This window comes from Aricia agestis, chromosome 2, assembly GCF_905147365.1.
Source record: "Aricia agestis chromosome 2, ilAriAges1.1, whole genome shotgun sequence".
Taxonomy (NCBI): domain Eukaryota; kingdom Metazoa; phylum Arthropoda; class Insecta; order Lepidoptera; family Lycaenidae; genus Aricia; species Aricia agestis.
This window is the reverse complement of record NC_056407.1, coordinates 12,312,204-12,325,978: the sequence shown is the minus strand read 5'-3', so window position 1 is coordinate 12,325,978 and position 13,775 is coordinate 12,312,204. Positions and strand designations below refer to the sequence as shown.

General features: G+C 34.9%; 1 protein-coding gene across 3 annotated transcripts in view; it reads right to left on the bottom strand.

The window, feature by feature from the left end:
• Positions 1 to 13,775, bottom strand: part of LOC121740021 (CUGBP Elav-like family member 1) — a 364,655-nt gene that overhangs the window by 295,033 nt on the left and 55,847 nt on the right. For all 3 annotated transcript variants that reach the window (XM_042132700.1, XM_042132703.1, XM_042132702.1), the window contains exon 3: positions 4,265 to 4,328. In XM_042132700.1, the coding sequence (XP_041988634.1) occupies positions 4,265 to 4,305 (41 nt within the window). In that variant the 5' untranslated portion in view covers positions 4,306 to 4,328. The remainder of the gene's footprint in view (positions 1 to 4,264; positions 4,329 to 13,775) is intronic.

Sequence of the window (13,775 nt, the reverse complement as noted above, 5' to 3'; positions counted from 1 at the left end):
ATAATAAAATGTGCGATCACCTTAAGGGAGTGATTCTAATTAAATACAAAGCCTCAGAGAATATGTTGCGATAAACCAAAGCTGCCACAGTTCACGCACGCCTGTCTTTGAGCCGGCCATGCGTTAGGGCTACCACTTTACGCCCGACCGGCACGCCACTGAACCGGCGAAACTGGGCTGATGCTATTCTAGACACCCGCCCGTGACAACCCTATTAGCTAATTATGTGTAAAACGTTCGACGCTCAATTAATTATTGACAATCAACCCAGTTATCCATTCTCAATATAAAAGTTAAAAGAAAAGCTTTGTATATCACGCTAAATACAGGGCATTTCTAACACGTAATGTTGTTCTTGATAATAATATTATTTTATGTGAAAGTCGCATAATATTGAGAAATATATCAATACTTTTAAAACCCCTACTGTTTCGACACATCTATAAAACTATAAGTTTTTGACAATACTAAATGTGCAAACACAGTATATATACACAACACATAAACTCATAAAGTATGATAATGCTATATTCAAATTCCGCAAAAGATTCCAGGTTCATGTAGTTTCAAGACCAACTATCCTAGTAATGGAAACTTTCATGAATGTTGATGGGATTTATGGAGTAAAAATAAAAAGTTACTCCCTAACTCACAATAAAGATCGACTACATTTTCATACCATCAACTCTAACGTAAAATAACTTTACGAGGGGTACATTATTTTTCCGGCGTTACAAAAATAATGGAGCCCCAATTTGGTCTAACACCTATGCGTGCGAACTTTTAATGGAATCAAACACATGCCCCGAGAAAGCTGCAACATAATACATTTGTTACTCTCTCAAATCATATTTCCAACAATATCATTTCGTGAGTCGACGTACCATGAAATACGTCTTGAGTGACTCGGCACAAGATGCCGCTACTAAGCATCAGATATTTGTTGCACACTGCAAGCTATAATTTACATCAATTTTAATTTACATGGTTGAGTTATGATTATTTTTGATAGGCACTTAGAAAGATATATAGAAGAATAATTAGTAATAAACTGCAAAGGTCGTTTCACTGACTCAAAGATAGGCATAGTAAAATTTGGTTATCGATTATCGAGAGCCCATGCTCTTGACAATCGAGTTTATCATTAGAAGAATGACAATATCTAAAAGTCATTGGTATTGTGATTACATAGTAATAGTATGTGCGAACTACAAAGTGCGTAACATAAAATTACGTAGCGTAGCGTATTAACGTCACGCTTATGTTACATACTTAACACGATTAGTATTAGTACTAGTACATATCCACATTGAAATACTATACGCTACAAAAACAACATAAATCGCACAGCTGCTACTGGAACACAACCCTAAAGCAACTCGTCCTCCAGCGAGCTAAACTTTCTCGCTGTAATATTTTATCCCCATTCCCTCCACCCAAATCATGAAACTTCTTTTACAGTGATTTGATGATATTGCACTTTGACGAATACACGGCTCGAGATGGGAGAAACAAGAAAAACAAGATGGATGACGTTGCTACGGATAAGGGAATCTCGACTCTCAAGAGATTTCCTCACTAAATCTGAGTAGTGAGCATCACTACAGGGTGTAACAAAACATTTTGACAATACTTTAGGTCAGGGGTTCCCAAACTTATTTTGTCTGCTGGCCACTTTGAGAAAAAAATATGTTTTAGCGCCCCTATTGTCTCAATTTGAAATGCATCCAGATGAAATAAATCACCCTCCCCAAGTCTCTACACAACGGCCCCATTTTTTTCTGGGTTCAATACCCTTTAGACCTTCAGTGCCCACAAAGGGGCGTTACAGCCCACTTTGGGAAAGGCTGCTTTAGGTTGTGTATGTGTTCCTTAAACAGGGTGTTACAAAATTAAGTGATAATACTTTAGGGTGTGTACGTGTTCCTTGTAGAGAGTTCACTGTGAAAGTAGCAGCGCTGAAAGACCAAATTTTGTTTTCACTTTTGTATGGGCAAGGGCCCAAGGGTCATGAGTTTCCCCATACAAAAGTGATTTTTTTTGTCTTTCAGCGCTGCTACTTTTACAGTGAACTCTCTACAAGGAACACATACACACCCTAAAGTATTATCACTTAGTTTTGTTACAACCTGTATAGAATTCTCTGTGAAAGTGGCAGCGCTGGAAAAGCAAATTTTTTTTTCTGATCTGTATAGGCAAACGCCTCAGCGTCATGAATTTGCCCATACAAAAGTTAAAAAAAGTTACTCTAGTATTTTAACATATTATAAGTATTTTTGAAAGAAACACTATTCCTGTTTTTTATCAGTCTAATTAAACCTTATGATCCGTTAAAAATATTACGCGATTCAACATTATAATAATATAAATTTTCATGTCACATGAACCAAGTCGAGAGCAAAAGTTAGTTTACGAAGTACCTCCTCCCTAAGTACATGATACTTTACATCTTTACACACCTTTTACATTGATTAAGCTGTTACTTTTTACAAAGGAATAGGATAGGACGTACTTAATAAAATATGTAATGCGTTCATAGTCCACTAGATGACGCCCGCAGCTCAGTTGCGCTTAAAATCGTTTATCGCGCGGGAACCGTACATTTTTTCCGAAATAAAAGGTATCCTATGTCCTTTCCCGGGACTCAAAGTATCTCCATGCCAAATTTCAGCAAAATCGGTTTAGCGGTTTGGGCGTGAAGAGGTAACAGACAGACAGACCTACAGATAGACAGACACACTTTCACATTTATAATATTAGTAGTAAAGTAGTATGGATTGATATTAAATAAAAGCTACGAATATGTTGGTTAGATGGACTAATGGACTGTTTTTTCATGGTTTCTTATATTTTAGCTCCTAACTAGTTTTTACCAACTCGTTTCAAATATCGAAACCACATTTTCCAGAAAACTCAACAACATTTCAAATGAGCGGCCGTCTATTAAGTATTCACGAAAATTCATACATAAACTGAAATGTTTTCTTTTTATTTTAATTAGTAGAGAGAAGGTTTTTCAATTGAGTTTATCCATAAAGTAACACACTTTTGATTGACGGCTAAACCGCTAAGAAGCGAACTTTAATCAGAATACTTACCGAACCAAACTTAAACCTTATCTCATATTTCAGCCTCATAATAATCTACAAGCCGTCTATCGGATATCTTACCAATCTTGCGTACAAGGTTACCAATTAATTAAACAATATCTTGGCTCTGGTATAATCGTGTAACAACCCGATATTGTAGTGTGTTGAACGTACGATCTCTGTTTGAACTACATGCATAGACGGTTAATAACTCAATTAAGATCAACCAATACACATGGCGCTAACAAGGCTCCAGCTATTGTGCTTACATGGTTATGTATTATGAGGAAATGGATAAGATGGCCAGTTCAAATGTATGGAAATAGTACCTACTCTATTTCAATCGATTTTTATTTGAATTTGTTGTAAATGTGCTTTGTGTGTGTACAATTTACTGTACACACAAAACATGTTTACAATAAATTTAGATAAAAAAACGTATGCTTTACTTATATTTCAATCCAAATTCAAATAATTTTAATTATTCTAATGTAAGTTAGTGTAAGTAAATTATACGTGGGAGAGCCATGCTTCGGCACGAATGAGCCGGCTCGACCGAAGAAATACCACGTTCTCACAGAAAACCGGCGTGAAACGTGTTTCGCCGAGTGAGTGAGTTTACCGGAGGCCCAATCCCCTACTTTATTCCCTTCCCTACCCTCCCCTATTACCCTATTCCCTCTTAAAAGGCCGGCAACGCACCTGCAGCTCTTCTGATGCTGCGAGTGTCCATGGGCGACGGAAGTTGCTTACCATCAGGTGACCCGTTTGCTCGTTTGCCCCCTTATTTCATTAAAAAAAAAACAAAAAAATTAAAAATGAAAACTCTTCATCATATTTTCTCTGTTAGCGCTCGACATTTAAATAGGTAGCATTAAAGCAGCAATTATGACTTGTTAGTTGTTGCTTGAGTTTAAAAAGTTGGTAGAGGGTCACGTGTAGAAACCCTACGGAAATCTCTAAAAGAACTTCTATTAAAGTTTGTTTTTCGTTCGACACTTATCGGTATTCTCAATTATTTTATTACTAGCTGTTGCCCGCGACTTCGTCCGCGTGGACTTCAGTTTATAAAGCGCGATGTCAACAAAATATATATAATTATAATATTATTACGCTAAATCATAATATGAGAGGACGCATGTCCTTAAAAAATTGATAATATTGGTCATAAAAACCTGTCAATGCCTCCGGATAACGTCTTATAATCCATCTCCATGTCTGCTATGAACTGCGTAAAATCTGAAACAATTCAACATGAATTATAATAAAATTACAGCAAATAATTTTAACGCGAAGTTTGTGAGGATGTTTGTTGCTCTTTTATGCTAAACCTGCTGAAAGGATTTTGATTAAACTTTACAATGTTATACACAATAATATCAGAATAACACAAAGGGTACATCATGATGCGGTAATAATTATCACTTTTACGCGATCGTCGGGGCGCAGCTAGTAGCAAATAAAGCAACTACAGTATTAACCTACATGGTGAAATACTATGTCAAATATTACATAAGTAATATTCTTAGGTATAATATTTATAATATACGTCAGGTTATACATATTATATTAAATTGTGAACAAGGTATTTTCAATACATTCATACTAGCCAACCACATTTAATCAGGCTGCAGTCACTGACCTTACACTCAGACTACACAAATTATTTACAAAAATCATCCTCGTAGCAAATATTTGAAGCCAGAAGCATGTATCTATAGTATAAAATACAGTGTTCTATCTAGGTCGAATTTGAGAAAAAATCCTAAAGTTTATGAGATTCAACGTTATTTTTTGTGATTTTGACTATCAAAATATAATATGAATTTACATTGTACGGTCTCTATACTTTAACCCATGAATCATGGTGGACAAAATATAAGGGTACCTAAGCGATTTCAAACCTATAATAATATTATTATGATTTACGAGCATAATATACGCCTATACCATTATTATATTAATACGCGAGCGAAAAACTTTGGATCTCTTTTGACGAAAAATGCGGAAACGTAAACCGTGAATGATGCACAGTTATAGTTTATATAGTGAAGGAGTGCATCGAGCTAATATCTATATATTAATACGTGAGAGAAAAACTTTGTTACCCTTTTTACGAAAAATGGGGAAACGTAGGTGCATGAAATTTCGCACAGTTATAGTTTATATGGAGAAGGAGTGCATCGAGCTAATATTATTTTAAAATGATGCTTTTATCATAATATATATTTTTAACAAATAAAACGTTACACACACAACGACACTACTACTGGGAAAAATGACAGATTTTTGAGTGACAAGCCTATACATACGAATTATATATACTCTTTTATTTATGGTTGAAGTCTGTTGACAACAAGGTGACAAATTGAAAATGGATTATTGTTTTTTTTATTTAATTTTAGATACTATTAGACAATGCTTATAAACGGCCAGTCTGAGATCAGCTGAGTCTCAGAGACAAGAATTGAAAAAAAACTATGATGAAGTCAATATTTTTTACAAAATATAGGTAGTAGTCCTAATGTCGTTGCAAGTAAGGTCGAATTTCGACCATTGGGCGATCTCTAGTTATTTTAAAATTATGCTTTTATCATAATTTCGTTTTACAAATAAAAAATGACAACACTACAAGGTACAACACTACCATCCTTTTGAAAGACGAGCCTATACATACGAATTACCTATACTTTTTTGTTTATGGTTGAAGCATGTTGTCAAAAAAAGCGGCCAAGTGCGAGTTGGTCTCGCCCATGAAGGGTTCCGCAGCAGTAATCAGATTTATTTTAATGAAATTAAAAGGTTTTTGATTTATTTTTATATTTCAGTTGATTTAATGAAAATTAATGTAAGGTTTACCATTTATGACGTATAAAAAAAACTACTTGTTAGATCTCGTTCAAACCAATTTTCGTTGGTAGTTTTTATAGTAATGTACATCATATATTATTTTTAGACTTATCATGCCCCTACTTTAGAAGTTAGAGGGGGGGGGGGGGGGGCACACATTTTACCACTTTGGAAGAGTCTCTCTCGCAAACTATTCAAGTTAGAAAAAATGACATAGAAAACCTCAATATAATTTTTGAATACCTATCCATAGATACCCCACACGTATAGCCTCAATATAATTTTTGAATACCTATCCATAGATACCCCACACGTATAGGTTAGATGAAAAAAATTTTTTTTGTTTTAGGTACCAATGGGGACCCCTAAAATTTTTAATAATTTTTCCATTTTTGTATCAAAATCTTAATGCAGTTTACAGACTACATCTACTTACCAATTTTCAATAGTATAGCTCTTATAGTTTCGGAGGAAAGTGGCTGTGAAATACGGACGGACAGACAGACAGACAGACAGACAGACAGGCATGACGAATCTATAAGGGTTCCGTTTTTTGCCATTTGGCTACGGAACGAACGTTGTGCATTATTTTATTTACCCATTTTTTATGAAAATCGATTTTAAAAAGATTTTTTAAATCAATCGAAACCCTTACAATCGAATAAATTTTAACCTATTTTTTTTGAAAATCAATTAAAAAAAAACGATTTTTTAAATTATTCCAAACCCTTACATCGATTGAATTTTTAACCAATTTTTTATGAAAATCGATTTTTAAGAAATCGATTTTTTCTATTAATCGAAACCCTTACAATCGATTAAAAAATATCGAAAATCGAAAAAAAGCAATCGATTGTTCGATTAATCGATTTCGGTATTACAACACTACTCTCCAACCGTCTTACGGTTTTTCGATCAGCACGAGAATCTGACGTGAGTTTCACAGTTTTTACCCATCCCACAAAAGTGCTCAACGCCGCTAAAGAAGTTTTCACTTGAAAAAAAAAAATGTTTTTTATTAACTCTGAAATAGTTAATACTGTAAAGGCCAAAAGAAGAAGATAATTAAATTTAAGATCGAAATTCGACCATCGGGAGATCTCTAGTAATAATAGACAATAGTTGCCGCCGATGATCGATGTCGATTGTGCATACTACTAAGTGCTACTACCATGATTTTCACCATGTTCTAAATCACGGTTACCCATCATAGCCTAACTTCCAAGTTGAAAAACATCCCGATGGAGCGAACTATAACTCGCCATCACCTACGAAAACAATTACCAAGCAATCACTAACTTTAAAATCGTCCACCGCAATATTTGCCCCCTTTTCGTTTGCTATTCGCGTCACGCCGCCCTTCAGCGTCGACGGGCAGCGACAAATCACGCGCCGAGCGGCGGCCGCGCGCTAAATGAATATTGACAAGCGACTAGCTGCGAACGAGGTGAATTGATAATCGGCTACCATGAAATGCCATTTGAAACGTAATCAGATGTTTTGTATCCCGATCCCGGGGGCTCCCGATTCAAAGGAATACCCCGATTCTGGTATGCAGCATTACTGCAGCTTCAACTTTAAACAAACCTCAAATTGTGGAGGGACCAATTAGAAAGCATTTAAAAGGATACGCCAGGGGCAAGAGAAATTGAAAATAGGTATTTGAAAATGTATTGCTGTCTCACCAATCTCAAGTCTCCCACCGCAGTGCGCGATAGAGACAACACGACAAAAGTTCTAATAAAAGAACAGAAAATCTTCGATTCGTTGTCTGCTCATTCCTTCTCCAAAACTTAACCGATTTAAGTACTTTTTTCATTAAGAATTAAAGCAAGGCTTGAGCTGTGTTCCTATGTTTTATTTATTTTTTTTTTTGTATATTTTAGCTAGTTTTGTTTTCTGTGTGTTCGAACACATAGGAAAATCTGGCCACTTTTTGGGTTTTGGACGTTCTTATCTTTTTTAATAATAAAATTATGAAAAAAAAGAAAACATAGGGGCATGCTAATAGTGGCCATAGATTTTCAGGAAAAAATCATAACTCTACCGGCATTATCCAGGGAAGAAACAGGGGACAACGTTTGTATGGAAAAACGGCGGTGAGGACTCCTCTTAACGTTGGTCTCAAATTTTAGAAGCATCGCTAGCCTATCCTTGCCTGGCAGCTTACCATCCTCATCAATCCGCTGCCCGCCACCGTCTTCAAATCGAGGTGCAGCACTTGTCTGATTCATCAAAGCCTCAATGGGTAGAGCATGAAAACCTCTACATTGCAGATTTATTATACCAAAACCGTATCAAAATCGATTCGAAGTTTTATAATAATTGGATTAAAAGAGCAGAATTAGCGTACAGCCGTTTGGATCGTGATAACAGGAGCTACCGATTCAAAAAACTAAGATCAGTCCCCTTTTAGAGCGTTCGATTTATTTACTGGCTGTAGCTCACACGTAGCTCATATAATTCAGGATTTACAGCTTAAAGCTTTACTCCTCGTACACTAAGAAAAGAGTCTTGAAATGAGGATAACGCCCTCGCTCATTTTCATCGGAACCTTTGTAAATTAGATAACCACCTCCTTTTAAGAAGTCGGTTAGGGAACATACTCATACTGCGTGACCAATTTTCATGCTGCTGCTGCAGCATCACCTGGATTCTATAGGAGCCGAGCTCCGTATGAAACCAAAGTGGAGGTTTCATGTTTGGGCTCATATTATTGACGGCTTCATTCAAAAGGACATAATATCTGAACAAGTTTAAAAAGCATAAAATTAAATTAAATTAAGGAATTAAAAAAAAACCCACCAAAAAAACTTACGAACTTAAAAAGTAACGAAATAATATTTACTGACTTTAAGTCGTACGGAGAACTGCCTTTCAAATCTACGATCAGTGATTTAGGCTGTACGGTGATTCCACTTTCATGTCATGGACAAAGCTTTTTATATAATTATATACTGCTGATACAGCTGACCGCGCGAACTTCGTTTCGCTGTTCTAAGCAATTAGTGGACCCGACCCCCCCCTAAATAGGTCATGTAGTATGGGTATGTTCCCTTAAAAAACTAAATACTAATTTTAAGTACCATTAACAATAATTCTCCCTTCCTTTGCCATTTTTAAGACGAATATCTGAAGATAAATGGCCAGTAAAAATATTTCCAATAAAACTCGCGCCCGAAAATATCAAAGATCAATTACTGAAAATAGATTATATTCATTAAAATTCCTGTTATTAACCTAATTGGGTGAAAAAACTCAATAGCGATGATAAAAGTTTAATATAGAGACGCCCAACGAAACGTCGATCAGTGATTTCAAGTAAAAAAAATTGACGATAAAAATTCAGCGAATCCGAGTCTTGTTCGTCGTGATAAATGGAATAGAGAACGGAAGCCATCGCTCTGAGTAAAATTGAAAAAGATAGCGTCATCGCTCATCAGTCTTTGTTTCATAATTTTCAGGTGTACATTTTGTCCCCCCTAATAATAATATGGACGTCTGGCAGGTTAATGAATGGGACAGATTTTGCATAATTAAAAAGGGGTGCTTCGGAAGATTACCTATTTCGATGAGTAATGGTTTCATAACGTCACGCCGCCTCGATTCCGTCTTTGTGTTTGTTTTAATTCCGAAAAACCTCCTTGAGATATTACGAGCAACGAAATTAAAAACGATCATTTAAAATGCGGCTGTATTATATAATTTCTTATTATTGTTTTAAACATTTTTTTTTGCTTCAGGATGAACAACACACCTGCTTTCGAGTTTCGTGCAAAAACAGGTAGAATAACTCAGTATCTACTTAGGTCAATACCGAGCATCTTTATACCTGCAAAGCTGAGAAACGATCGGAACCGCTCAAGAAACCTCAAACTCCGTCATTTGAGCGCGACTTGACGGGGGAAATAGAGAGGAAGCGAAAATCATTGCACATGAGCACCCTCATTGTTCCAATTCCCCTCGAATTGGAACAATGAGGGTGCTCATGTGCTCTTTCGAACATATTATAAGATGTAAAAAAAATAATCATATTTGTGCACTCACTGTTATTAGTACTTGTACTTATTTATTGTGTTTAATTCTAATTTACAAAGCCTTCTGATTATGTTAATAATATATTATTAACGAAATTAATATACAACATTCTTAATAATATATTTTTTTTTTTGGGTAAAATAAAGAAGTTAAACAAAATTAATTTTAATAAAACCTTAGTACGGTTACTAAACCATAGGATTCCTGAATTTTTTACCTATCAATATTTAGCCAGGTGCTACATAACAGCTACTGTAAAATATCTTATATATAAAATTCTCGTGTCACAATGTTACTTACCGTACTCCTCCGAAACGGCTTTACTGATTCTTATCAAATTTTATATGCATATTCAGTAGGTCTGAGAATCGGCTACTGGCTACTTTTTATATTGATAAGTGCATTTGTTGAATCAATAGTAGTACAAATTATTACAACTCGAGACTCGCGGCGACCGTTGTTTGTGCGACGGGATCGCGATGGACGTTGCCATGGTGCAAACTTATTTAGTCACTTCAATAAAATAATATGGGCGAAATACTATTTCTTTATGTCAATGGAAATACTTTATATAGAAAAACAACGTTTGCCGGGACAGCTAGTTGAATTATAATATTTGTTACCGTAATATTATAATGTATAATGATTTTTTTTATTTTATTTAAACGATTTAAATTTTATTTTATTTATGTGTAAAACTAATAAAAATATAAGATTAAAATATCATCCCGTCTATCTTTACAGGGAATACCGTACTCTTGCACGATATTTTAAAAATTTATTCTAAATTAATTCACGCAGTTCATAAATAATATGAGCTCCTTTCAGTAACGTTATTAAATTCATAAACCCATAACTTGGAGTGAAAAATAACGTACTTCGTCGTAGCGCCATGAACAACGTGCAACATTTTTCATCAGCGAGCAATTTCTTAACGCGTCGAATGTCATTACAAATTCTCTTAGGCGGGCGTGTAAAAAACCATGGGCGAAACAAGTTTGAAGAAAATTTGTAAAGTTTCACAGGTTGCCGCGCCCTTTCACTTTCACTTTCGCAATTCGCACGTGCGAAAGTCGAAAAGTTTAATTCGACAAAAATGAGGGCGTGATTGTGAAACGGCGGGGGCGAGTTTACAAATTTTGTGAAAATTTCCCCTAAACAACATATTTTTAACCGACTTCCAAAAAGGAGGAGGTTATATGTTCGACTGTTGATATTTTTTAGGGTTCCGTACCTCAAAAGGAAAAAACGGAACCCTTATAGGATCACTTTGTTGTCCGTCTGTCCGTCCGTCCGTCTGTCAAGACCCTTTTTCTCAGGAACGCGTGGAGGTATGAAGCTGAAATTTATATCAATTACTCAGGTCTACTGTCCCTTGAAGCTGTGAAAAAATCAAACTTCTAAGCCAACGCAATCAAAAGATACAGCCGTTTATGCCGCAAATTTTCGACACTTGCAAGGGAATCAAAACCTACAGGGTGCTTCCCGTGAACTCAGAATCTTGAAATTTGGTACGAAGCAACGTCTTATAGCATAGATAAAGGAAAAATTACGAAAACCATAAATTTTTAGTTACATCACATAATATATATTTTTTTAATAATTTTAAACTTACTACCCATTTCCTCATAAACGCGTAGAGGTATTAAATTGAAATTCATACCAAATACTCAGGTCTATAATACCTTTAAGCTGTCGGAACCCTCGGTGCGCGAGTCCGACTCGCACTTGGCCGGTTTTTTTATTTTTTATTTGTGTATGTTTAACGATTACTCCGCCGTTTGTGAACCGATTTTTGAAATTTTTGTTTTGTTGTATTAGGTTTCACTCCAATTTGGTACCATGTTCACAAAGTGGTGACCTGATGATGGGATCCATGAGTAATCGAGGGAACACCTCGAAATTTATATGGAAACATATGGTGAGTTTGGTTTTATAAGAAAAATCCTAAGCATATGCTACCAAAACGCAAGATTTTGCACCGAGGTATACTATGGTTCCGAAGATACTAAGAGAACTCCGGATTCCTTATAAATACAAGTTCGCGGGTTTAGGCGCTGTTTTAAGAAATGAAAGCATAATATGCTACTATGCAAATTACATTCATCATCATCATCATCATTACCACGTCAGGGTCACCAATGTCACCAAAATTAAACATAACAAATTCAGCCTTAACTCCAGAGCGTAAGGCACACATTTGACATTACTTTGAGAAGTAAGCTGCTTCGATAATACAAGTAAGTACATGCATGTCTCCGAGGGATATACGTGGGAGAGCCATGCTTCCCATGGACGAGTTCGACTTGCACTTGGCCGATTTTATTATATTTTACCACCTCCTCATTGTTTTTTAAACTGCTTAGAATAAGATTTCTTACTGACAAATTCCGTAACCGCTCATTCACAAATGTTTACCGCTCATTTAATAATTTTACTGTTCAATAATTCAATGATCCATTTCATTATTTTTTACAACTCATTTTTATTTACTTTACTGCTTAGTTTTAACTGCTAAACTAGTTATTACACGTGCCATTTATAATTTTTAACTTACCTAAACTGCAATTTACAACTACCCCTTTAAATAAGTGCTTTCTTCTTATCTTTATAAATTATTTAAAATTCTCGTGTCCTTACTCCTTACTCCTCCGAAACTGTTTTACTGATTATAATCCTATTAATCCTTCGACCGTGGATTCTTGGAAATCGATTGTTATTCTATTGTGTCTCGCTCACCACCGGGAGCTTGTAATAAGATACGTAGAATAATATAGTGTATTAATTATTCTACGTATAGTACGCGATAGTTTACTAGGTAACTAAAAAGAGTGAAATTATTGTTTTTAACAAAAAATTAAAACCGACTTCCAAGGTAAAAACAATAATAACATCCTTATAATATTAACTAATAAGTATTAAATAATTTTTCCTATCTAATAGTGCCTTTTTCCGAATTCGGCTAAAACTCTACTATTTCTGTACTCAATCTTCATAATTTTGAAGTCGGTGCCAATTCCAAAAGTTTCAAATATTCTGGCAGACTGAAGATTCAGCTATATCTGGTACCGACTTCAAAATGATGAAGATTGAGTACAGTAATAGTTGAGGTTTACCCGATTTCGGAAAAAGGCACTATTAATAAGAAAAATTATTTAATACTTTTTAGTTCATATTATAAGGATGTTATTATTGTTTTTACCTTGGAAGTCGGTTTTAATTTTTTGTTAAAAATAATAATGTTTATATTTGTAGCATGTGCTTATTAAGATTTGTTTTTTTTTTTCAATTTTACACAAAATATTAAAAACATAATAGTTCTCAAAAAAAAAAACTGTAATAATAAACACACGTTACGCAGTATGAATTTAATATCGTCATTGTCATCTACGGTACGCTACGAATATGATATTATTATTATATTTATTATACAAAAGAATTCATGGCCTTTTGTATACATTTCAATGATGAACAAAGTGTATTCCAGTGAAAGGTTGTCCAGTCCTTTATCGACGAATTCCAATATCGCATGTATGGAGTTCAGTTGTATGGGCCCGGGAAAGGCTCCCTTATCCATATTACTCCATTGTTAATCCACGGTTGTGAAAGTCACGTGACTGAAAAAATCTAATCCATTTATCTTGCCATCATTATATTGTGTTTTGGGACTTTTATTGAGTAGAAGCAAGTATTGAATAAGATTTTCTAAGCATCACAATATTATATTTTACGGTTTACCATTATGAAAAAAATCTGAAAATACTAATATCATGTTTTATTTGTTGTAAATATTGTCAT